At 40.5% G+C, this 26437-nt stretch overlaps 3 protein-coding genes across 3 annotated transcripts in view; 2 read left to right on the top strand and 1 right to left on the bottom strand.

The window, feature by feature from the left end:
- Window positions 1-13711, top strand: part of cmn (calymmin) — a gene marked incomplete at its 5' end in the record, with an annotated part of 35993 nt that extends 22282 nt beyond the window's left edge. Inside the window, 27 exons of the mRNA XM_080790002.1 lie at window positions 2799-2861; window positions 5392-5436; window positions 5598-5648; window positions 5806-5868; window positions 6133-6195; window positions 6330-6368; window positions 6610-6681; window positions 6793-6831; window positions 6910-6954; window positions 7099-7137; window positions 7280-7336; window positions 7774-7830; window positions 8056-8121; window positions 8336-8404; window positions 8637-8702; window positions 8950-9006; window positions 9502-9543; window positions 10006-10080; window positions 10188-10256; window positions 11100-11189; window positions 11358-11426; window positions 11631-11693; window positions 11803-11847; window positions 11949-11987; window positions 12297-12635; window positions 13408-13464; window positions 13576-13711. Coding sequence (XP_080646128.1) covers window positions 2799-2861; window positions 5392-5436; window positions 5598-5648; window positions 5806-5868; window positions 6133-6195; window positions 6330-6368; window positions 6610-6681; window positions 6793-6831; window positions 6910-6954; window positions 7099-7137; window positions 7280-7336; window positions 7774-7830; window positions 8056-8121; window positions 8336-8404; window positions 8637-8702; window positions 8950-9006; window positions 9502-9543; window positions 10006-10080; window positions 10188-10256; window positions 11100-11189; window positions 11358-11426; window positions 11631-11693; window positions 11803-11847; window positions 11949-11987; window positions 12297-12635; window positions 13408-13464; window positions 13576-13580 — 1784 coding nt within the window. The 3' untranslated portion in view covers window positions 13581-13711. The remainder of the gene's footprint in view (window positions 1-2798; window positions 2862-5391; window positions 5437-5597; window positions 5649-5805; window positions 5869-6132; window positions 6196-6329; window positions 6369-6609; window positions 6682-6792; window positions 6832-6909; window positions 6955-7098; window positions 7138-7279; window positions 7337-7773; window positions 7831-8055; window positions 8122-8335; window positions 8405-8636; window positions 8703-8949; window positions 9007-9501; window positions 9544-10005; window positions 10081-10187; window positions 10257-11099; window positions 11190-11357; window positions 11427-11630; window positions 11694-11802; window positions 11848-11948; window positions 11988-12296; window positions 12636-13407; window positions 13465-13575) is intronic.
- A 1344-nt stretch (window positions 13712-15055) lies between these two features.
- On the top strand, window positions 15056-18843 carry paqr4b (progestin and adipoQ receptor family member IVb; the record flags this gene model as incomplete). The annotated part of the gene is made up of 3 exons (XM_080790001.1): window positions 15056-15221; window positions 17977-18195; window positions 18404-18843. 3 exons carry the CDS (start codon window positions 15056-15058, stop codon window positions 18841-18843), a joined length of 825 nt encoding a protein of 274 aa, XP_080646127.1.
- Window positions 18844-19519: 676 nt separating this feature from the next.
- Window positions 19520-25642, bottom strand: pelo (pelota mRNA surveillance and ribosome rescue factor). Its single transcript, XM_080789783.1, has 13 exons — window positions 25456-25642; window positions 24283-24375; window positions 24016-24166; window positions 23761-23851; window positions 23416-23579; window positions 22780-22840; window positions 22404-22565; window positions 22274-22320; window positions 22068-22141; window positions 21371-21442; window positions 20886-20960; window positions 20751-20782; window positions 19520-20062 (listed from the first exon to the last, which is right to left on the bottom strand). The coding sequence occupies exons 1-13, from the start codon at window positions 25494-25496 to the stop codon at window positions 19968-19970; spliced, it is 1158 nt and encodes a 385-aa protein (XP_080645909.1). The 5' UTR covers window positions 25497-25642; the 3' UTR covers window positions 19520-19967.
- Window positions 25643-26437: the final 795 nt, after the last annotated feature.

Raw genomic sequence — 26437 nt, 5'->3', positions numbered from 1 at the left:
AATTCTACCTTTCTATACATCATTTTAGTTCATTTGTTTGTGTTGAAAGTCTATGGTGGTATATTTATTAATATGCCGTCACTGAAGGATGGACTATTGTGCATAATCTGGTTTCATGTTCATGGGCAGTGAATCGAATATTTTGAGGTCACTTTGTGGTCTTCAGGTGGTGATGAAGCTGTGGTGCCCAATGGACATATGTCCGACTGGCTCTTAGAGGGTCTTGGTAAATCTCCGTATTCAAATTCAATCAGTTTAAAGCCTGTTCTCTTAAACATCTCAGATAATTGTCATGCAACTACATCTGAACTACATCTAATCTTCATCTCTATCAGAAGTTTTGGCCTTTACATGAATTTTTGGGAGCATTAAGAGAACAGCTTAACCCGATCATAGTATTTTGTGTGAGTAAAAATGTTAAAGCTACAATCCGTAAGTTTCTGTCCATTGTCTCTTACAATTATGTTGCAATGCTGTCCAAATCTGGCTGTAGTGTCCAGTCCAGTGCCCCATCTGCAACAATCTTTTTGACATTGTCCATGTATGTCTCCCAGGGTCTAAATTTCTAAGAGGAAGTTCTATTGTAGCAACATCTTCTAATATACATATCTTATTCATTAAAATAACTCCTGGATTGTAGCTTTAACTTGAGTAGCCTACTAGATTCTAGCTGCAATAGCCTGTTTGAAGCCACTAGCTGTGACTGTGTCATTAGTTGGCTGTGTTAGTGCTCATGTTTTGTCTTGTTCATTGCAAGTCTGTCTGTTGTAACTTGTAATGCATGTTCTGTTAGTGTTTTTAGCTGAGCTGCAAAGGCATTTGCGAAACATTGTCATCACAACACAAGGCCATGCAATTTCACTCTACTCTATATGAAATAATTTAAATAATAATTTGGTGATTCAAGGTCAAGAAGATAAATTACATTGTCATATAAATTCAAGAACTATTCAATGTAGGAGTAATTTGAAAGCTTTCGCGGCTCAACTACTGTATGCACACCACTAGTTTGCTATTTTTATTTGTTTTTGTTTATTTATTGGATTGGTAGTAACTTCATTGACATTGCATGCTGTTAATACAATTTAAAATCTATACATTCTGAATGTGAGATCTAGCCACTGGCCTCTCAGTGCATGAATTTGCATGATTGTGAGAGATATCAACAAAACGTTTGAAGATACATAATTTCTGAATTGGTCACTCTTCATGATATTGTCTTTAAGCTGCATTTGAATTAACATGTATGTGAACCAAAACAATGTTTGTGCAATGTCAGTTAGTTTTTTCAGATTTATTTTTAAAATATGATGTGGCGTTTATCGAAGTTGTACAAAATCCACATTGATGTTGATGAAAGTTATGGCCTTTAGGTTATGTCACAGGAAGTGCTGTCCCTGAGCAAAAAAGTACAGAGGCAGACATTGCTTTTGGAGTAGGCAACACAGGTGACGGGGTCATTGGCCCTAAGCCACAGGCCCCTGAAAGTAGTGGACCCCTGGACACCAAAGATGTCCCTGTACCTGAAACGATGGCAGCTAAAAGCGTGGGATACATCACTCCCAAAGTGACACTAATCAAGGGAGCGCCAGAATTGTCACCAGAAGAGGCGAGCATCAGAAGCCAACCCGATGTAGACCCTGACAGACCTGGTGTCAAAGCTGTTCCCGTATTGGGAACTGGGGCACAGGAATCTGACGTTGGTCATCCTGGTAAACTGAACCTTGATATGTGTGTGTTCAAGTGTATTTTATGATGGTGTTGTCGTCACATGTGTCAGATACGTAGCACCATTGCATGATTTTCCATGTACTGTACACATATTGGGTACAGTAGGTCCTTTTGTTTGTCTCATGTGTATGTTTACTGATGACACTGATGGACACTTTGGTTTGACTGTCTCACTTAAGGTTATTTCAATGACTAGGATTCAAGACAATCTGCCTGTGGTATGCGCAGTTGGGTTTTCTTTAATTCATTCACCGCTTCATGAAATCAAGGTGTTTATTTGGAATCAGTCTCTATGGGTATGGTTAAGTTGTATTTGAATATTACTTAAATATTGGCAATATCATTCATATTACCTTGATATTTGGTGAAGAGCATCCTTCTACAGATATACTGCAGTACACTATTGAGTGAATCCTAGCCAGTGTTCACTGTAGTATTAATATTAGCTTGTGTCTTTGTATTATTGCAACTCTTGAGTTGCTACTAGACTGCATGCTCTGTTTGGTGTTTTTCAAATTACCACCGCCTATTATGTTGTGTTTTACTAATGTTTCCTGTTGAAACCTGACATCTATAGAACAGGATAAGTAATCAAAACATCCCTAGTTGAATTTGATTCGGGTATTTATTTTCTCATCATTGCTATGAGGTTGGAGTTGAGTATTACATTGGCCTATATTGATTTATTATTCAAATCCAGTATGGCTATTCTGAAATGTCAGCATTAGCCTACTACTCTGATCATATATCAAATATATATATATATATATATATATATATATATATATTTGGTTTGTGTTTATTATAATTTAAAGGACATGTGGTGTTTTTAAATTATGTTGTATATTAGCAATTAATTCATATTGGTTTCGTTGTTTAGTTTAATGTTGTTGGAGAACAGCTTGGTGGAGGAAGAGTTGAGGAAAATAACACATTTCCAAGAAGCACTTAATTGTAATGCCTAATTTATATATCAGAGTATAATGGTGTCGCTTTTTGACAAGAACTGATTTGCCAGCAAGTGATGGAGTATAAATTAAGTTTAAGTTTGCATTTATGACCCTCAGAGAATGTTGGAGTAGAGGGAGCTGCCAGCACCAATGGACAGGGAGCTAAATCAGCCAAACCCGGTAAACACACACTTTACCTTTAAGTCCAGACATAGTGCAGGGATTCGGTGGTTCAGCAGTGGTTTGATGTCATGCTTCTCTTTTTTAAAGGGCAAGAAGAAGTTGGTGGAGGTTTGGGTTGTGTAGTTAACTTGCCATGATGTAACTCCAAATGCAAGGGCAAGAAATAAAAAAAATGGTTGCATCAATGTTGATTAGAATAGAAATTGATCATTCAAAATACTAGAGCGGTGCCTATTGGGAACGATGCAAGTTTGAAATGTATGCACCACCGAGTTATTATTTAGGCCAGCTCCATATATGGAGATCTAGGGGTGATCAGTCCAGAGCCTGGGCAGGGTCTTTTGTGCTGGCTCTGGAACGCATGTGTCAAATTTGAAGTCGGTGGGCCGAACGGTTTTCGAGTTACGTGGATTACAGACGTACATACGTAGACCTTTTAGCCGGTAAAATTAAAGCAAGCAAATCTGATTCAGACAAGATAGAACATCACAGAACAAGTAGGCTACTGTTTTTTTAAATCAGCTTCCTCTTGACTTTGCTATATTTATAGGGAAGAAAACACGGACTGGATCCGTGGATCCGGAAATTCAACAGGAAGTTGAGATTTTTATTAAAAAAACAAAAAAAAACAGTAATGGGCTTTGTGATGTTCTATATTGTGTGAATCATCTTTGTTTGTATTTGTTTATGGGCTAAAATAGTGGCTTTATAGCTCTTTCACCGTACAGTGTAGGTCAATGAATTTTTTTTTAATGATCAATTACTGGACTACACAACCCAAACCTCTATAAATGTTCTTGCCTTTTAAATGTGATAGCCCTTCTATAACAGTAATGCAGTATCACTCTTTTAAATGGAGCTATATCTTCACGATTTCACTGCCATTATAGTGAAGCAAATGCAATGCAACTACTGTACACATCAAGGATGTGTATATAGATGCCCTTATAGAAAACCCTTTACCCAGATCCCAAGTGAGCATTATTGTGATATTCCACTGTGGCCATGAGTATTATTGCTGGAAATCCCACAATACACCATTTAATGTCGATACATTTTCAGGTAATTCCTTGTGTTTCTGAGCTTTGTGGTCAACTTTGAAAATATTGCTAAAGCTAAATTGCCTAAAGTAAGCCATAAAGGGTGGAAACTCAATCATTTAACTATAACGAGACCACCACACAATGGTCAACTTCCATCCTTAAACTGGTTGAGTTAGGTCCATTTATTTTATGTGTGTTCATTTATATTGTGCTATGATGTGTTTGTGTTTTCTTTACTTTGAACACTTGAATAGTATTTGTAATGCATCTTTTTAACTAGACTGTGGACCTTCAGGAGTACCAAATGGGCAATGGGTGAAAATACCCAGACCTGGTAAACTCAGAGTTTAACGTTTTAAATATGGGTGCATCATCAGGATGGCTTTCTACAGCCATGTACTGAGTGATCATCATAACTTCAATGGTCTTAAACAGTATGTGCATGGCATGCTACGATCTAGTTTAGACATTCACTGTATGCTTAGATTATTCTTAACAGGTTCTTTCTTGTATATTTGAATGTGTTTGATTTCCTTGATTTCTTTCAATACTTTCTTTTGGCATGTTTATTAGTGGATGGTTAACCTCTATTTATTCCCCTCTACACAGTAAATTCCTTTTCTTACAGTGTCCTTTGCCTTAGTGCATGACCTATATTACCTTTGGCCTGTTTTCACATCCCTTCATACATTACAGTTTGACTGTACAGTATGTACCACGAATATAATTGTTTAACTCATGTTAATTGTTAATATAAGTAGCCTACAATAATGATTTAAAACAGTGGTTCTCAACAATGTTGTCTTGCCACACAAAGTACACAGATTTCAAATACTTTCTCACTTTCAAATAATTGGAAATACAAATTGTACTTTACTGACTGATGGAAAGGGGCAGAAAATTGGTCATATGATAATATTTTAATACACAGTACAGTACATCATGTTGAGAACTACTGTAGCCATAGGCATAATGAACTACATTTGTGCGATCACTAACTAATGACAAAATGGGGTGGGTAGTTAGTGGTGTCTGAGTGACACGTGGGTAAATTTACACCAGAGAGATTGGGGGGGCTACACAATTGGCTGTGTTTACAAGTGAGAAGCTGTCAGGGGAGGGTGTTTACTTTTTGCAGTGCACTAGTAACGACCTAGAGGTTTGTCTGGTACCTAACTGGGAGGGATAGCGGGTTCCTCCCTACGTGTTATGCCCTCCCAGTGAAACGCTTCACTGTCAGGTGGAAAGAAGGGTCTGCCTGTGATATGTATCCGAGGAGACATACTCCCTCCCTAAGGCCAACAAGTAGGGGTTGGCACTGCAGTTGGCACAGTGACAGCGGGGGAATTGGCAACTACTAAATTGGGGAGAAAAGACTAACAAAAAACTAAAGAAAAATACAGGGTGGGTCAAAATAGATGTTGAAAATGTGCATGAGACTAATTGTCAATGTTTTCTGATCTCTTTGAATATTGCTGTTTAAGGGTATGGTACAGGAGATGGTCTATCAGCTAGCACTAATACCAAAGGTAAACATACATACATGTTCTTGTGTACTTAAGTTCATGTATTTGTAGCCTGGTGTATTGTATGTAATATATTTTGTGATAATTGTGCTGTTAGGTCAGGCCATACTTTAGTAGTTACTCCTCATGTCACTAACTAAGATGGTGCTTTGCTTTTTAATTAGGTTATGGTGCAGGAGCAGGGGTTCCAAATGGATATGGTGGAAAACCAAATGGTGAATATATATCTCAATATTCCATATTCATCAGTGTTTAAAGTTCAGTTGAATGTATTTCAGCCCACTCATCACGATGTGTTGGTTATTTGAGCTATTTAAAAAACAAAATACAAATAACTAATCTTTACATTGATTGTAACTTGTAATTGGTTAGGTTATGGTGCAAGTACAGGTGTAGCAGGATATCAGAATGGAGGGACGAAGCCTTCCCAACCAGGTTGGATAACTAAATACGTTTAAAAAAGTGCTGAAGCTTAATGTGAAATGTATAGCTCACTTTATATACATTAGGTTACATTTGATTATTGTCATCCACATAAACCTTTATGGCTAATAATCAACAATATTCCAAAAATCACATTAAGATTAATACAGATTTATTTTTTTATTTTGTGGACATTTTCCATATAACCTACTAATATTATTACCTGAATGCACATGCTCGTACAATATGTCTATTAATGTTTTGTTTACTCCATAGGTTATGGACCTGGAGCAGGAGGTTATGTGCCTGGATATGGCAACAGATATGGGGCTGGAGCGGGTAAATAATGCTCTGAACAGTGATAAATATGCTCTGAACATGCTCTAAATGTGTCGTTTTAATAGTCTTGATGCCTTGACAAAAAAACAACAAAGCTGATCATCAACCTCAAGTGTTTGCTTTTCACTCTGCAGCCCATGGACATCCATATGGAGGCATGCCTAAACAACACGGTAAGAAATGTTTCCCCACAGTTTCAACCTATGGTTACCTTTCCTATAGCCTGTCCCAGCCAGAGTGATTTCTGGTCTAGACGGGTGGATGCCCATTTCAGACTATAGTTACTATAGGCTAGGGTCTATAGGGTCTATAGGTGCACTATAGTATAGTGCACTTAATACGAAGAGCTAGAGGCAGTCCAGTTCCTCTTCCAAAAATGTTAATAGTTTTCTGATCATTTAATGTTTTTCTCAGGCTATGGACAAGGACAAGGAGCTTACCTTGGGGCTGGATATGGAAATGGAAACCCCTACAGAGGTGGAAACGGTAAGAGTCAGACATTTAGATTTAAACTTTGTGCATTTATTTAGAATTTAGTTATGAATTATTATATATCATATATTTCAACTTGTTTACTATTATTACCCTTGTTGTCAGGCCAAGTTGCCCAGGGTGAGACAGGCAAGCCAAAATCAGGTAAATGTTTAGAAGACATGGATTATCTCATCCCAGTGTTATAAACATTGTGACTGATTGTACTTCATCTTTATGCAGGCTATGGGAATGGCTACAATGCTGGTGTACAGCCCGACTATGCAAGTACGTAGATGTATGGGGGAAAAAGCAGTGGCTATTGGCAAATTGTACCCCCACAAAGCTATTTTAGAATAAATGTAATTGGACAAAGTAATGCTGAATTGATCTGTTTGATTCAACAAAAGTCATTTTTCTGTTCTTCCCAAGGTCTTACCCAAGGTGGACCTGGTGTTGGTGGCAAATCAGGTACATTATCATAGAAGCTTCTTTCAAGCAGGCTAGGAGATGCAGGACTCATGAAGTTCATAAAACGTACAATGTCCAGCACTGTCAATGTCACCATCACCACGTCATGGTGGCCTTCATCATGTGGTTGATGTTTTCACAGGTGAGCTTGGTGCTGGCGGATACGGAGGTGCACCTCTACCAACACATGGCAAATATGGTGAGACTTTGATGCAGTATCAGCAATTTACCTCATGCACTAAATTCTAATTTAGTGCTAATAAATAAGTTGATGCAGTAAGTTGTCCGTCTCTGTTCCCTGGAGTGTGCAGTCCCTTCCTTGGAAGGTTTTTCTCTTTTTTTAATTTATATATAGAGAGAGATTTTTCATAACTTTCTTGACCTGTGTTTTCTTTTACATCACCAGCATAAAGATTTTTCTTGATTTAATTTAAAAGTGCTTCACGCCGTATTTTATAGTTTAAAAAATGAGCTTCTGTGAGTGAGCTCTATGATCTATGAGCTCACAACATTTAACACGTATGTCTTGATCTTGTAGGTAAATGTAGCTATGTTTGGAATGGAAAATAATATGATTAGGGATGCCAGGTTGAAAGTGGTTAATACTAATAATCTCACATGCTGTTTGCTCTACAGCTGCAGCTGGACAGCTTCCTTACAACGGAGCACCGATTGTTTCTGCTGGACTAGATGGTGAGGCCATGTCATTACACCATGTCACTAAATGGTTAAAACAGGGATGAACATGAAGATTTTGGCTGTATTTTCTCTTAGGGCAATCTCTCACTATCTACTGGCTTGAAAACTCTTGCAAGTTACAGTAGAGCACCATTTTATTTGTCTTTGGGTGTACGCAAAGCCTATGTTAATATCATTATAATGATGATAAATATATCATTACTCTGTATTGTCACACAGGAAGCCAGTTTGAGCCTCAGCCTGCTGGCCTTGGTCCTGATGGAAAATCAGGCAGCATGTATGGTGGTACGTAATAGTTTATCTCTAGGATTTGTTTGGTACAATACTGTCTAATACACAGTAAAATATTCAGAACCCTCGCAGGTCTATTTGGTTAAAATTCTACACTCTCAGTTAAAAAATGACACATTTGGATTTTACTGTTTAAGAGGTGGTGGATGGAGTTTGGTGTGTACTGTATGATGAAATGTAACATACAGTATTGTATGTGCTTTTACAGGTCTGGGTGCATTGCCTTATGGTGGACAACCCCTTGGCATGGGCCCAGAGAAATCTCAAACCAAATATGGTGAGCGAATACTCAGTCTATTAGACATAGCATTATGTCACTACACAAATATGGCTCTTTTAAACAGAAAAAAACGACAAGTCAGGAATATCCCAATTATCACAGTGCTGCTTTGCTTTGCTTTGAGTTCTGTCATAATAAAGCTTTAGTCCATTGAAGCAAGTTCGTTTTTGCAAGTTAACATTAGTCTTTCTTTTTGTTTGTTACCATGAATTATTTTGCCCTGACTCAGGCATTGGTGGAATGCCATTTGGTGGCCAACCTCTCTCTATGGGATCTAATGGTGGAGGAAAGTATGGTATGTCCATATATCTATTGTATAATGTCTTTTAGTCTTCCTAGACGACCTAGAGTGTTCCTTGTATAAAGAAAAAGATCTATTAACGTATGTACATTGCATCAGCAGGTTGATAATGACATGCACTGAAATGAAGCCAAAGTAGAATGAGTGTATGCACTCATGCAAACCATGTAATATGGATGAATGTACCGTATGTTTGTTTGTTGCACATACATGTCCAACGATGTTATTCTTTCATGTCCAGGGCATGGTGGAAGCCCCTATGGGCCTGGTGGTGATAGCAAATCACCTGGTAAATCTGGTGCGTATATCGCTAAATGACTATGACCTCATGACCTTTTTTTATTTTATTTTTGGTTTTTGCCTAACTATCAATAAACATTCATTAAGAAAAAGAGAGATAAGGACAAACCTTGAGCTGGTCACTCACTTCATTATCTTAAAGCTGGGCTATTTAGCAATGTTTGACATGTGTAAGAGCTTCATGGTTGATTAGGCTCAAGAATCGTCAAGATGATCCATTTACTGTCTGGATAATATTGATTGAAGTGTAGAATTATATAAAATTCAAGTGACTTGCTCTGTTATTTACTTAGCTAAATTGAAAAACATACAATAAAAAAAAGTGTTGAAAGATCCTGAAGAGATACTGTATATACAGTGTATCTTTTAATATGGCTGGCTTCAGTGGGATACATAACCACACCCATGGCTGTGTTATTAATTATTAGCATTAGAAATGTAATTACTATATTGAGCATAACGGTGAATGGATGTTAATTCAATCTACTTGCAGGTGGCCATGGAACTGGATCGGAACCTGCACCTGGAAAATATGGTGAGTTTGATCAAGAAAGGTACACACTTTCACTTTCTACCTCCTCTATGATGATTTCCTGTTGTTGTCTTAACTTGGCTATATAGAAGTGTATATTTGTATGTCTCTAAATGTTATGATGAATTGAACATGGTGGACCCTATTGTAAACAAGTGTAATGCTTTATGGTGTCGTCCACAGTTAACAGTTTTGTATTGAGTTGTGCTTGAAATGTACTGTAATTCTCCAGTGTGTTAATAAATACTTCAATCAATCAATCAATCAATCAACAGAATGAGTTTGCATGAAAGCGGTGAATCAACCCACAGTTACAAGTAACAAACAATGAAACCCACAAATCAGATCGTAGTAAATTCTCATTACTCCAGTCAAAAATCTTATCAAGTTATTTGGATATTTTGGATATTGGACCAAAAACATTAGTTTTGGTATCGGCATTCAATCAATGACATGTCTTCACAGGCTATGGCACACTCCCCGGCTATGGTGGGCAACCTCTTACTGTTGGCAACCATGGAAAAGCAGCGGGAAAATATGGTGAATACAATAGTAGACTCTGTCTTTCTCTGTCTGTATTAAGTGCTACATTGTATTATTTAATGATCATGACTATAACCTTTCATCCTCTACCACCTCTCCCATAGGTTATGGAGGATCACCTTATGAAGCTCAACCCCTTGGACTTGGCCATGATAAATCTGCAGGAAACTATGGTAAACACAACATGTACTGCATGTGGTTAGAGTCACTCCAGCATGGCAAAATTATGGTGAAATTGGTGACCTGCCGAAATATGTGACCATTCTAGTGTAGTGGTTAGAGCATAATGCATGGGGGCGGCGGTGGCTCAGGGGTAGAGTGCCTGGATGGGAACCGCAAGGTTGCCAGTTCGAACCCGGGCTCCCCCAGAGTTACTGTCGAAGTGTCCTTGAGCAAGACACTGAACCCCTAATTGCTCCCGATGTGCTAGTTGGTGCCTTGCATGGTTTCCGCTGCCATCGGTGTATGAATGGGTGAATGTAATGCACAATCTATGTAAAGCGCCTTGGATAAAGGCGCTATATAAATGCACCATTTACCATTTACCATTTACATTCGGACACTGACATCGTGTAGTCTACACGATTGTCACATATTTCAGCAGTTCACCAATTTCACCGTAACACCACCATGCTGGAGTGACCGAGTGTGAGTGAGTGGCAGAGATTTGGGGTATTGGAATTTGGGTTATAAAAAGGTTACCCAATGCGTCCCTGCTTGGCACTCAGCATCAAGGGTTGGATTGGGGGTAAGTCTCTGCATACTAAACTATACTGTACTTGTACTTTGTCACATTTTGTACCTTGTAGTTGCTCTGTGTAAGAACATCAGGGACGACATTCCTTGCTGTGTGTTTTGTTTGCATACTACACAGCATAGTGTATCCTGCTGTTCTTTATTTTGGGTAGTCCATGCCTACAGTAAATACTGTAGGTAGTGGAATGCTGACATACTGTATACTGTATGCTTGCAGTACAGTATGCCATTTTCATTGTTTGTTTTGTTTGTTTCCCCAGGTCTGGGGGGAATGCCATATGAGCCTGAACCTCCCTATTCACCAGAAACCCTTAGCCTTGGCGGAGAGGCTAAGTCTGCAGGGAAATATGGTGCTTATTTCATTTGCTGTCACTTTCATTCTCATATTGTTCAAAAAGTTAAATATGGAGATACAAGGCTTCTGCCCGAGAGCAATGATATTTAGGTCCTCATTAAGTCTTCAAACTGGCATCTGGTGCTTATTTTACAGCCTTGTCTTGTTTTTTTCTTCACTTTAGGTAACCCAGGAGCTTATGAGTCACAACCCCTTGGCTCTATCACTGGGGAAATACCTGCAGGCCAATATGGTAATAAGTCTGTATATCTATAACATCAGTTTTAGACTAACAGTTCTCTGTTAGTATTGTATACACAAGGCAGATTTACTGGACAATACAGCATGTCAGCATCATGTCCTTACTTCACAGTATTGACATGCAGCGTTGCAACATTCTCTAATTCAATGTCACATTTGTTTTGTCTTTTACATTTCCATCTCTTTTCCTCCTCAGAGTTAGCAGGTCTGTCCTATGACCCTCTACCTCTTGAGCCAGAGACAGCTGTAAAATCATATGGTGCGTGCCGTGTGCCCTGTCAAACATGTAGAGTCCACATAATCAATTAATTTACTGCACAAACCCACACCTGTATTTCCCATTCAAAGTTGTATTTCTGGTCTCTTAGCAGAAGTCCCAAATCCTGCCACTGCAGTGGAAGGCGATAATTATGGTTCGTATCTGCCTGAGCATATTTATCCTGTGTTAAAATAGCATACTTTCAGGCATTTTTGTGTTTTTGCTACAGTACATTTGGTTTATGTTGTTTTCCAGATAATGGTGGTTACATAAACGGACACGTGCAGCCTGAAGGTAACAGGAACACCAGTTCCACATTTAATTTTAATTATGTGCATGATGCAATATATCCAGTATAGATATACCGTAGTCTATGTTGGATCCTGCATTCAGTTCATGTGTTCTGCATCTCTTGCCGCCAGTCACACTCACACACACTTTAATCCACTTGTACGTTCCAGAGTTAGGTTTACCACAGATTTTAATATTGCACATGGCAATAATGAAGCTGCAAAAGCTTACAATGGCAACCGTCCTCCTCTGTCTCTGTCCTGCCTGCATAATGTCCATATACTTCCCCTATCTTTTCTTTCCTTCCTGTAGTCGTTGCCTTTCCAGCTCCCACGCTCAGCCCGTCTCTGGCCTTCCCTTCCCATGTGCCCGTGGTGCCCTCTTTCCCTCCTGATGTGGGCCCTGTAGCAGGTCTAGAGGACTTGCCCGAGGCTTTCGCCACTGCCAGCCTCTCCCTGGCGCCGGAACCTGCCGCGCAAACACAAGCCTCGCTTTTGCTGCCCGAGCAGCCCGACAGCTTCCTGCCACAGCAGCCGCAGCACCTGCCAGAACCACAGCACCCGCAGCATCATCCGCACGAATCACCACGGCAGATACACATTCAGCAGCACCTCAAGCTGCACTTTCACCCGCACAGCAAGTCGTGGAGAGGTAAAGGCGTAGATCTGAGGCAAAGACAAATCAGATTAGGAGGTAGTTCTAGAGGCGGGAATGGGGACACACAAAGTAAAGTATCGGTATGCTGACAATGCAGCAATAACGTTTATAAATTGTATGCATGCATAACGAAGCTTAATTCAGTGTGCGGACAGTTTTTTCTGTTTGGATTAGGGGTTTTGTCCTGCACCTGTACCCGATTATGGGATGCATGTACAGTACACCATTACAGTACAGATTACACCAATATACAATATATTTTACATTAAGTTGATTTAGTTTGGGCTGGAATGGGTCGACTAATTAAAAACTGTATTTACCACCACGTCTTCTCGCAAATTATAATAATTAGTTTGGCAAGGTCATAAGAAGATAGATATAATTTAGATATAACAGAGTCTTCACAAAGAGCCCAGTGACCATAGAAGTGGGTTTGTTAAGAATGTAACTAAAGATAATATGATACAAATTCATACTGAACCTATTTAAACACCTGCTAGCTTCAACCTTATTGCTAGCTATTTAGGCTTACTATGCTGACAAGTAATTACATACCACTGTAAGCGAGGTGATTTTTAGTTTGTTTTGTGCACTAAATTGTTCATATTTGTTGGAACTGGATGTGAGCTTGCTTCATGTGTAGCTTAATCAATGCAAGTAACACAGGACTGTTTCCATTATAGAATATGCCTACATTTTTTATCTTGAATGCTGATCAAAGAGTGTGGTGTACTGGTGTATGTTTGATACATTTTATTTATTGCAGGAGGAAAAGACGGCAAATATGATTTGAGTGGCTTCCTTGGAAACGGTGGTTACCAAGGTAAGAACAGGCTGGTTCACAAATTATATTTATCATTTTCATTGTGGTATAACAGATATATTCAACCGTCTTTCTCAACCTGAATATATTATCTTTTTTCATATACTGTAGGTTGATTCTGTTGACGGTGGCCAGTGAGCGGATTCATCTTAAACTATATTTTTTTTCTCACTTTTCTGTTGTATATTATTATTTCTAATTTAGTATTTTGAATTTCTCCTGTAGTTGTTGTATTTCTGACAGTCTTTTCTTCGGTCTTCAATGACCCAAACATTTCCTACAGCTGTTTTTGTTAACGTGTGTGTGTGTGTGTGTGTGTGTGTGTGTGTGTGTGTGTCAGTGTATACCGGTAATTGTTTTTGCATCAGATTTTTTATTATTGTAGCTTGTAGATTGGCTTAATTCGCAGTTACACATAAAACAAAGTTAAACAGGTACATATAGATCGAAAATTTACCCCCCCACCACCCCTCTGTTTGTTTTACCTCTTTCTTCTGTACTTACTGGTCACAGTTCATGGAAAGGACTGTTTTAGAGATTGTCGTCTGAAGAAGGGAAAAATGTCTTCAAAAGTTAAAATGCAGTTAAAAGGCTTTAAGGACATAAGATGAAAGTCTTATAGACCGAAACGTTGTGATTTCCCATTAAAGCCTTTTAACTGCATTTGAAGACTGCATGGGAGTTTTTTCCTTTTTCAGTGCGTCGGGCCCTCGCTTGGCATTCTCCTACCGCATCTGTCGCCTTTAGGTGTGCAAGAGACTTGCTTTTTAGAGATTGTCGTCTGCAAATCTACAATGCGTTGATTGAATCAGTCAGTTTGCCTCATATTGTCCAGTCAACATGGTTTTGTAATCTCAAATTCAGTCTAATTTATTTTGCATGGGAAATAATGTATTTTTTTTACTACCTGTGGCAAGTGCCTGTCAATTTTTAGACAGTTTTTGAATTAATAAAACCATATGGGGAATCTTACCACTGTCAAATGTTTTTTGTTTTGTCTTTTTTTTTCTTTCTTTCTTTAATATGCCATGCTGACATGATAATGGGTATGCATGGTAATAAATATTTATAATGAAAACATGAAATGTGACCAGATTTTTTTGGTGCTTCACTATTCATCTCTTCTGTTCACCATTCACCTGATTTCTGTAAACTAATTTAGGTAATAAGATTATGCTGACCGCACCACAGATATAGTAATGCTTGAGCAACATACATGTGTAGTTTGTGTACCATCTTCTAGAATAACCACATAAGGGAAATACTGTAGGAATGTGTATGTGTAACTTAGTGGCCAGGACAGTGAAGTTGTGGCAGCACGGCACAGTGCTTTCTTGTGAGGATTACCCCAGCTTTATCCCTAGGAATAACAGGCTGTCTGCTTATTGGCTCAAGAGGAAGCATGCCACTCAGGCCAGCTCAACAGGTCGCCAGCTTGGATCGGCACCTGTCCCAGTGATGGTTTTCACAAGCCGGGAGTGTGTTGCTATTCTTCATTACATTCCTGAGTGGGGCCACTAATGATGATGCAAACAGAAGTGTCAACTGATGAACTGTAGTCTTCAGAATACATTGGGCTGGAGAAGTTGCTATGGGTGCTTTTAAAGGACCACGGCTGCTAGTTTTGGAAAAGACACCTTCACACCTCCAGTTCAACCGATATGTTCTAACGGGTTATCGGCCGATCTCCAATGCCGACGAGTGCCTCAAAAGCCTCTTCTATATGCACAATGAGCTGGGGAACATTTACACACATGGTAAGTGCATCAATTTACTTTGCATTGCCTGTACTTCAACTGCTATCGTTTGCCTTGGGAGTCAATTCTCACTACATTTTTTTTTTAATACTGTTTTTATTAGGCATTTTTTGTCAGAATATATGATATCAGAATATTATCGACAATGATATACTTCAAATATTAAATATTCGTGAATGCATTTCAATTCGCCTGGTTAATATTAAATGTGTGCACTGTGCATTCCAACAGACTCTTTTAAAGTAGGCTACATGTCACAATACCGAAGGATTATGGCCAAGACATGCTGCAATGGACAGTTAAAATGAAGAATCTCGAATAATACCAAATTAAAAAAAATAAACGGTAATGTGGAGTTGCATGCAAAGCAGGTGACATGATGCCCTACTCTCACTTGATAGTTTACAAGCATAAGGCTGCATAAAGAGACTAAGGATGTGGAGGATTAACTGTAATCTGCCACGGGAATCCCTGTCCTGGAAATATCCCACTGTTAACTGGATCTTAAAGGGATGTGCAGGTGACTGGCACGTTTCAAGAGTAAGAGTAAATTGCTGATCCATCTTCTTCAGCAACAGCTGTGAGAGACGAGGCACATGACATTGAACAGAAGAGCAGTAGGCCTAGAAAAGTGAGCTGAATTGGAAAGGATGTGTTATGAAGTATTTGCCAGTCGCTTCTAATTGAACCAAGACTGCCAAAGTTGGTGATTTTGGAACATTAATTGTACATGAACTGCTATGTGTACACCCTTGAACTTGAAAAGGCATTCTCTGTCCTCTCTATCCTATAAATCTATTAAGACTGACAATCTTACTGGGGAAGAACTGGATATTAATTACAGAGTTGGTTCCAGTACAACCACTAGGCCTTCAGGATGTGATAAAAATGTATTAGGTAATTAATCAGATGTCAATTTCTGCATCATTTCAGAATAAGCTGATTCTGGATTAATGTTTTCTTAAGGACTTTAACCACATGATTCTTAGCACCCCTATTCTGGGCATAATAGGCAAACATTACATGGGGGATCACATACTAGTGAACTTGTCGATCAGCTACTCAGGGATACTCAAATAGATTTACCTGTGGGCCACATTACAAAAATGGCAAGGGGCCAGGGGCCAGTAGATAAAATTACGACATTAATGATACTTGATAACTTCTCTCTTTCAATTGCTTTATTTTCGCAAAATGTATCAAAGTACAATGTGCATGCACACAATATGTAAATAAATAAATGTGTTACATTTTCTTGCATAAACACAAAGAGCTGTTTCCATAACATGAGTAGCTCTTTGCCTGCCTGCCTGCCTGCCTGCCTGCCTGCCTGCCTGTCTGTCTGTCTGTCCATGAGTAGTTATTTGTCTGTCTGTCAATGAGTAGCTGTCTTACTGTCTGCCTGTCTATGAGTAGCTGTCTGCCTGCCTGTCTATGAGTAGCTGTCTGTCTGCCTGCCTGTCCAATTGTCCATGAGTAGCTGTCTGTCTGCCTGTCTGAGTAGCTGTCTGCCTGCCTGCCTAATTGTCCATGAGTAGCTGTCTGTCTGCCTGTCTATGAGTAGCTGTCTGCCTGCCTAATTGTCCATGAGTAGCTGTCTGTCTGCCTGTCTATGAGTAGCTGTCTGCCTTCCTGCCTGTCCAATTGTCCATGAGTAGCTGTCTGTCTATGAGTAGCTGTCTGCCTGCCTGCCCAATTGTCTATGAGTAGCTGTCTGTCTGTCTATGAGTAGCTGTCTGCCTTCCTGCCTGTCCAATTGTCCATGAGTAGCTGTCTGCCTTCCTGCCTGTCCAATTGTCCATGAGTAGCTGTCTGCCTGCCTGTCCAATTGTCCATGAGTAGCTGTCTGTCTGCCTGTCTATGAGTAGCTGTCTGTCTGACTGCCTGCCTGTCCAATTCTCCATGAGTAGCTGTCTGTCTGTCTGCCTGTCTATGAGTAGCTGTCTGCCTGCCTGCCAGCCAGCAAGTTGGTTAACAGAAAATAAATTGTTATGGCTGAGTAAAATAAAATACAATAAACACAATTTGCCTGAAAATAGATTACCCAGCTATGACCTTTTTCATGAAAAAAAATGAGTAGTGATATGGCTGACTGAGTAAAATAAAACAATCTACCTGAAAATAGATAGCTATAAGTGAAGAGCAATTTCCGCAATTTCCATTTCCGCAATTTCCGCAATTTCCATTTCCGCAATTTCCGCAATTTCCATTTCCACCATTTCTGCAATTTCCGCAATTACCATTTCCACAATTTCCGCAATTTCCATTTCCGCATTTCCGCAATTTCCGCAATTTCCATTTGCACCATTTCCGCAATTACAATTTCCGCAATTTCCATTTCCGCAATTTCCATTTCCAACTATTAATGGCAGCTGGGTTTCATCATTCAAATAAAATAGAATTCTGTCCGTTTAGCTATAAAATTATGTCAGGGAATAGGGATACACAGTATATGTCTTTCATTTGCATTGCATCTCCCCCCCCCCCCCCCAAGCTTTTATTTTCGTTCGAGTAATAGTACAACTTATTACTTATAATAATGTAATTAAAGATAACTTCATTCAGATTTTTTTATTTTTATTTCATTTTCCAGATTTTTTTTTCTTCTTTTTTTTAGATTTTCATTGGTGGGCCAATGGTCCCGCGGGCCTGATGTGGCCCGCGGGCCACAGGTTGAGTATCACTGAGCTACTGGACATACAACAGAGTAGGCCTATATAGGTTTAAGGTGGTAATACTTTTTCGTCCTTTCCAGGAATTCCATTCTTCCTTTTCCTGGTGTTGCTGCCTTTCAGCATCCCCTGGTCAGATGTGGAGAGCTACTGGATCTGTGTGGTACACTACCTGGCCTGCCTTGCCCCCACTGTGGGTTCAGTCCTCTACCATATCTTCATGAACCACGAGGGCGGAGAACATGTCTACGACAACCTGCTCTCTCTGGATATGTTTGGGGTTTGCCTGGTCAACACCCTTGGTAGGTGCACCAACCGTGATGGAGCCTCAAAATGCCCATGTAATTTGTACTGCCTCGATCAGATCCATTTATGCTTTGGAGCTCCATCATCCTTCCATGCAGTCAATTCGAGGGTCAGCCATCTGTTAGTGCTCCATCAATCAATATTCTGACATAGTCGCAGTATCCCCGCCCACACGTGTGACCTCATCTTCTCTTCTGTCCCCAGGCGCACTTCCCATCATCTACATCACCCTTCTCTGCTACCCAGAGGTGCAGCAGGCAGCCTTGATTGCCTACATCCTGGTGTCCGCCTATGGCATCTACTGTGCCACCACGGCCCACACCAACATCCTGCGTCTGCAAGCCTTTCTCTGGCAGGCCTTGTTCCGCTTCAGCCTCTTCATGTTCCGTGTGTACGGCAGCGGTGTGGGCAGCCCAAACTCTTTGCGGCTCTTCATCATCATGGACTCGCTGGCTGTGGTCGGGGGACTGGTGAACATCATCCAGATACCCGAACGCTTCAGCCCGGGCAAATTCGACAACTGGGGCAACAGCCACCAGATAATGCATGTGATGGTCACCTGCTCCATCATCTACCTGCACTGGGGCACCCTGGAGGATTTAGCCTGGATTAAAACCTACCAGTGTCCAGTTGATAGCTCATAGGCGCAAGCAGACTTGGCACACTTCCAAGGCTATGAGTAATGTCATCAAGAATTTAGCATTTGTTTAGCCATTCAGAGGTTTTACTGTAGCCTACATCTCCCAAAATGCCTTGCAAGAGTAGTCTCTGTAGTTGAATCCGTTTTAGCGTTACATTATGAATACAGGTGTGTTTATCGATAAATGTGACACAAAATGAAAGGTATGCAAGGTGGTTTCGTAAAGAAATTTGGGCACTGCCAGCTTTTTCGAGAAAAGGGGTTCATGCTAAAACTCGGATTCATCTACATACAGTATTTTCAGCATGCAGGCTGTGATTTGACTGTATATGCACTTTAGTCCTAGCTGCTGACACTGAGATTGTATTATGGTGAATGGTCTCCGTTCTTGGGGAAATGAATCAAATTTGGCGTTCTTTTCCCAGGGAAGGATAAAGTGGTGTTACAGTGTTAACTGTGCAACTCATCACTATGCTATATGAACCTAAACATCCTGAGCACACTTGATTCTTAGTTTGTTAAAACGCAGTCGCTTGCCTATAACCAAAATAGCTGTTTTTAATATACAAATATTTATTTATTTAATAAATGATATATTTTCTATATTTTCCCTCAGTTACATTTTATTTGTGTGGAAGGAGTGTTTGCTCAGGTGACAGAGTGATATAACACTACATAAGTGTGTATGCTTCAACTGTTTAATTGCAAGAAGAGATATTGTATGTACATTTGAAAACTGCACCACAGAAATTAAACCCATGTGTTTTCCATACTGCTCTATTAATAGTATATATTGTAATTCCAAAGTTTCCAAATCATTAATTGGCAACAAAAACTTCCTTACTTTCCTTGGCATTCACATGAACTGCTCATCTTTTAGGCTTTAGCATTTCAAAGTTCAAACACTGCGACTTTCAAACTGCAACCAATGCATCAAAAGTAATTAAGGACTGTCGTGTGCAATTAGTTCGCTTCGAAAGAGGTTAGCAAAGTAACATGTTGTAAAACTGGAACACAGTCCCATGGTGTTCTGAACATATTCAGTCTGTTCAGTCCTCCTCTAGTGGTAACATTTCACTGCTTTCCATTATTTTCCAGCTTCCCTGGTCTCTGGTTCATTTCAGTGGATTAGTCGTCGTCTGAGCTGCTGTCATCCTCATCCTCTGATAGGTCAGCAATAGGGAACCGCAAGAGGGCTGCCACACCACTCAGCTGAGTCAGCTCTGAGGAAATTGACATGAATACATCAATACTTGGTTGTACAGCGTCACTCAGTTTTGAATGTCATCAATGCATTGAAAGGGACAAAATCACGTTTAATCTACTAGATCCCAGTAGGCTGCATTCTGTGTGGTTGATCACGGCTACCAGCGACAATGCGCATTGTCAACTGACTACGTGGCCAATTAAAACGTATGAGGTTAGGGGACTTATGTGGCCGGTTAAGACTGAGGTTAGATTTAGTGTTAGGGTTTGTAATGTCAGACAATGCGTGCCGCTGCTGTCAAAACTATAGCCGTAATCAACGCAGAATGCAGCCTACTGAATTTCTCCAAAACGTCACAATAACGTTTCATGCTGAAGACGGTTGCGGTAGGTCAGTCGACGGGTCTACTGGAGCATTGAATCCCACAAAATCCTAACATAGAGATATATAACATATATAACAGATCCTAACATATCTAGAATGTTATCAGTGACCAAAACGTTGTCTCTCCATAAATAAATGTGCTCCTGTTTGGCAGTGTGCAAGCCGGCGTATTATTTTATTATTGATGTGCACTTGTTTGCCTCGCACCTGGTCTTAAGCTTTGCGAAGGTTTTTCTCAACAGACTATATAAAATCTAAAAGCCCAAACTATTACTATAATATAACATTCAATGAAATATTCTGCAGTGTAGATTACTTACGTTCGCCAGACACATGAAGGCTTGAAAACATTCTGTTTAAAAAGAAAATAAAGAAACAAAAAACATTGAATTATTGCCTGAGCATAAGTAGAGTCTGACATTAGACAGTGTTTGGTTTTTAGCGGTCACTGGTACCTGACATTGCCAGCATTGTCTTTCACGCTGTCCACTAGCCGCACATACCGACTCCTAGTAGCGATATCTTGATGCCTAGATGTGTGCACACAGGACAGGAAATTAACTCACTTAGTCTCACTTAGTCTACGCAACCCAGAAGAGCGTCACCTTTTCAACAATGTCATCTCTATGCCACCGTTATGCAACATCAATAACTATTTGTTTCTGTAGCACTGCTTGTGTTACAGCAATACATTTACTGTAGTAATGCTAGTGAGCTGTTGGCTACACATGGGTAGGGTATTGCTGCGTCAACATTCAGTTGCCACCAACTTCTGTGCCATAACAAACAACAGTGCAGTGAGGCAACCATGTTCAAAGTCAACATCTGCTATAAAAAATGAATAGACTTTGGTTTCTCAAGTTGATTGCAATCTGAATGCAGATTAATCTGTCTAACTAAAAAGCAGCTGTCTCACAGGATCACAACTCTTAGCACGTACCTGAAAAGCTTATCGCTTATCAGCAGGGTGTCGATAGCCAGTGCCTCAGCAGCTTTTTCCACATGAGCCACCCTATCACGGCACACAACAACAAAGTTTTCAGATTAGACTGTTTGGGCATGAGGAAACTGTAGGTAACGGCTTCTTTAAAAGCCCACTTCATCCGTTTTGCAACCAGATCTTATTTTAATTATGTTTCTTTCCCGGGGTTCTTATGTGGGTAATTTGTGTTTTTAAATATTTAAGTGTTCACTGGGCTCACTTCCTTCCTACAACATGTAGTCCAGGAAGGAAGTGAGCGAAAGGGCCTTTCTGTGTGGAGTTTGTATGTTCTCCCCGTATCCCCTAGGGTAGGTACCCTCACAAAAAACATGCAGTAATCCTTCCACACGCTACGTCCAACCAGGGAAACTCCCCCCTGTCAGGTGTAAAGGAGCAACTTAGGCATGAAGGAAGCATGAGTTCAAGTCCGTTGCTCTCCCCTTGTCCCCCATATATGGGGACTAGGTTGGTGGAGGGTGTGTAGAGCCCAGGATCACATTAGATGATTGACACAGGGGTGAAAAATGGGTTACAAAATCGTGGGATAAAAAATATATTTTAAAAAAAGAATTAAAAAAAAGATCTGGTTGCAAAAGGGGTTAAGTGGCCCTTTAATGTTAGGGCCCTTCCCGCCATAGACATATGCTTCCCTCACCCATAGAAAGCTCTGTCAGGCTCATGTTGGAGCATCTTGTAGAAGTCCTCCAGGGCTTTCACCTCTCCTGCTGCCTAAAGGTTACACAGACACAGGAGCATTTAGCATCCAATCTAACTTGTAAATGTAACATTGTTGTAGTGTCTTCAGACTGTGTACTATATAGATAAATAAGAAAATAGAAAAATAAGTAGCAGAATACAGACCTTGGTGTCAGAAAGCCTACTGGTGACAGTGGGATCGGAGAGGATTTCTGCAAAACAGAGGTTCTTATTAAGTGTTTGAGCCATTGATGGGAGTTTGTAGTTTTTGTTCTCAGTATGCCACACCTCCTACCTTTGAGGGAGTACTTGTGACCTGATGAGGAGTGGACCAGTATGAATTTGGGCCGGTGCTCGAGCAGGAGCTTGTTGTCCTGCCTAACCGCCTCCCTGAAGAGGTAGGCTATGAACTGGTCCTTGACAAATCCCGGGCTGGCCACCAGGATGCACTTGACCACTGGAGGAAAGGAAAGGAACAGACTAAGGTCTTTGTTGTGCTATGAAACGCTCACCAAAAATAGCCTTTCAACAAGCTCACAAGTGTGTGTGTGTGTGTGTGTGTGTGTGTGTGTGTGTGTGTGTGTGTGTGTGTGTGTGTGTGTGTGTGTGTGTGTGTGTGTGTGTGTGTGTGTGTGTGTGTGTGTCTATACACGCCTGCACAATAACCTCACCATCAAAATTTATGTGACGGAGAATTGCCTGCATCACTGCCTCATAGAACCTCTCCAAAGCCTAACACAGAAACACAGGAAACATTTTCACATCAACTCGTCCATACACAAATAATACAACCTGTAATTCCCTTGTACAAAGAGTGCACTTGTGTATAATGCTTTCGAATAATGGCATTGGCAATCCAATACGTAATAAATTACATTTGTCTACATTGGTCTCGCAACATCAGACAGACTCAGGCCCAGGCGAACCAGCTGAGGTTGATCACGCTCCGGCTTGTATCTATGTAGCTTGTGAGGTCCATGGATCTCCCCGCTTGATCCACAGCCATCTTGACGCCTTTTCTGACTCTTAAATGTGTTAACTAGTAGGAGGAGCGGGGAACTGCTTTTAATACAGTGCCCAGCAAGCAGTTATGGGTTACATTTATTGCTCAAGGACACTTTTCCATATGGACTGGGTGGAACAAAGGTCACCGCCACACTGGCGGCCTTCTGATTACCAGACGACTGCCACTCTAGTCTCTACCCACTCAGCTACGGCTGCTTAACTACAATATATCACATTGACGTTTCAATCACTGGTTCTCAACAACACGGTACAAAACCCAGCAGCCATCTGAGCTGACCCACCTTCTCATGCTGAGTGCAGCTGCCCCTCCTCTTGCGAGGAATAGTCACTTCCACCTTTGCACGGAGCAGGGTCATGGCAGGAGTCACCAGCACCAGGTTAGCAAGACCCTCTTGCATCACCACCGCTGCCACATCTGCCTTCTGGGTGGCATCACATGCCTGCTCTGGATGCAAGATACACAGTCAAATACTGTAAACGCTACAAATTGAGTTTACATTTAGATTTTTGTGTATGAGGATACACATAGCCTTTGAGTTGCTGTACTCTACATGAAGCCATGTTTTTCAGGTCACACAAGTCTAAAATTTTAAGAAGTGGAAAAAGGAACACACACTATTGCTTACCAATCCTATCAAGCACAACGCTGTCCCAGATCTTTTTGGCAAGGGTGAACTTCCTGTTGAGCTCAAGCTCAATGGTGTGGTAGGCTCCCATCTAAAGCACAGAGTAGAACACTGTCACTCAAAGGTCAAATGGCAGATGCCATGTCCACAATAATTAAATAAGTATAAGAAACCATGGCATTGAACAAAGCTTCATTTTTGACAATTTGACCATTTCTGGCTATAATGACATGCCCTAAGTTGTTAATTCCAGACCTTGACATATTGGTTCTCTTCTAGGTTTGTGCCCTTCACCCTCAGTTGGCAGGCTTGGGAATCAAAGTCGATAGTCTCCACACACACAGTCAGGGTAGTCCTCACCCTGGAGCTGCCCGTACTACCGGTAGATGACTCTGTCGTTACTTTCCTGAAGGGATAAGGGACAGAATGGGATAAGGGTTAGGGAAGGAAGGAGTGTATTGGGCTCAAATGTCCAGGACTGGGGAATTTGGTGATGATGATGATGATGGCTGAAGTAGTTACCTGATAGTGGAGGCCCTGAGACTGTCACCAACTTGGAGAAGGTTGTAGGTATGCCACATGTCCTCCGCCTCGTCCGGTATCAAAGTCACCTGACTGGAGATGATGTTAGGTACATGTCAGCGTGACAAATAGTCAGTTATAATAATAACAACCAATTTGTGTTCATTGTATCACGAGACTTTGAATGGGTGGTAGGTACTAAGCAAGCGTAAACATTATAAAAGTGTATATGGACACCTTTTGGACAGTATGTATATGTGGATTGTGGTGCACTGTCTAAAATGACCCATACATGTCCATTTGGTTCGATTCTTTGGAGTTGCATTTATTTTATTTAACACTGCAGTACTCCGAGTCTGAACGACTCGCATACTGTGATGAGCTCATGTTCTACATGGCCCATTCATTATTAAGGGAGTGTAGACCTATGTGTTGGAGTTTGGAAGCGCTTGTCGAAGTCACTGAATGGCCCTGTGTACCACCTTTCGAATTTGCACATAATGAATTGCATTTTTATAGCGCTTTTCCAAGTGCTCAAAGCGCTTTACAATGGTTAATTCATTCATACATAATGCAGGAGGCAGCAGCACGACCCGTTAATAAAAACGAGTGCTTCCAAACTCCAACACTTAGAAAAAGAATCACCTGCACAGAATTTCTTGACAGAAAGTAGCTCACAACATGGCAGATTGAAAGAGGATAATTCAAGCTTTGCCTAGAGCTGCAATGTTGGTGAGTTTAACGTTGTTTCATACAAGCAGATCGCAAAAGCAAATTGGATGAATGGGGAGTCAATGGAGGGTATTGCAACTCTAGATTCATCCCATTATAAAACAATATAGAGTTGCAGATTGCGGCTAGCCCGAACCATAACCCTGAGGGAACCAATATACCGATACGGCTGAGGAACCATCACCATTTCACAGAGCTCTACTGTACGTATTTATAAACCTTGTTAAGACTTGTATGCTCTGCACGATGATCCCAATTTATAGGATATCGAACACTTATAGTTGTGTAGATTTGGACGTCTTCCTATTTCTAAGTTACCATATGGAAATCCATCACTGCTGGAGACGGAGTGACACACATGTCATGTGCATCTGGTAGAGAAAAACAACGTGCAAGTCACAACAACATAGATTAGCTAGCTGGCTAACGTTAGCAACTCACCCGGCATTGTCTTTCTCGATGTCTTTATGAACCAACTTCATGGTTGTATTGTTGCGGTATTTAGACTATGGTGTTATTTGTGTATATTCGATGATTTGTGTGAATTCCATGTTTACTACTGTTCTTAAACTTATTAAGAATTAATCACTCGGCTCCGGTTCGCTTGTTCCCTTGAACCGTGCGTCATTGCGTCTTGATGATGACATCAGCGTCAGTGCGTCACGCGTCATGACATTGCGCCATACCAAAACGTCGCTTCATGTTGCGTTCACACGGGCAGACGCAACGACGCAGTGTACCATTCATTGTCAATGTCAACAGAAGCCAGCGACATGACGACGATGCAATGATGCATGAAGCTGCTCCAAATGATACTCCCATTCGTCTTTGCGCCTACCTACGCAGCAGAAATATATTTATATTTCGCTTTAAATGTGAACACTTTCTGAACGACTTGTGTTGCTAAATACAGTCTAAAAATGTTTATGAATCACTGTCTCACTCACGAGTCACTGTCTAGGGCAGGCCCTAGTGGTAATATAAAATGTAATCTGTAACATATGGATTAATTGTAAACCCTGAATAATTTTAATACAGTTTATTTAAAAGGCGTAATAAATTAGCCTTTAAAGGTATAACTCTTGGGTAAAGCTGGAATTCTGGTGTGATTATTATATTATAATGTCGTATATTGTTTGTAGTACGGATATGTAAGAATTAGAAATGATGAATTATGACTCATCATGAGTATATTTTTTAAATAGTAAATTAAGAACACATTTAATGGGACTGTGAAAATCAATCAATCAAAAGGCAGGGATGCATTGAATGACTTGCAGGGGTCCCTGGGCCTCACTCTCACAGTAACTAACTAACTATATATACACTTCTATGAAAACCAGGAAATCATCATATAAAGAAAGTAAAAGGGGGGGGGGGGGTCGCAGCCGTCCGTAGCCTTTTCTTAATGGCTGATGGTAGG

This window comes from Protomyctophum bolini (assembly GCF_963924005.1).
Source record: "Protomyctophum bolini genome assembly, chromosome: 18".
Classification (NCBI taxonomy): domain Eukaryota; kingdom Metazoa; phylum Chordata; class Actinopteri; order Myctophiformes; family Myctophidae; genus Protomyctophum; species Protomyctophum bolini.
This window is presented reverse-complemented; position numbering and strand designations above follow the sequence as displayed.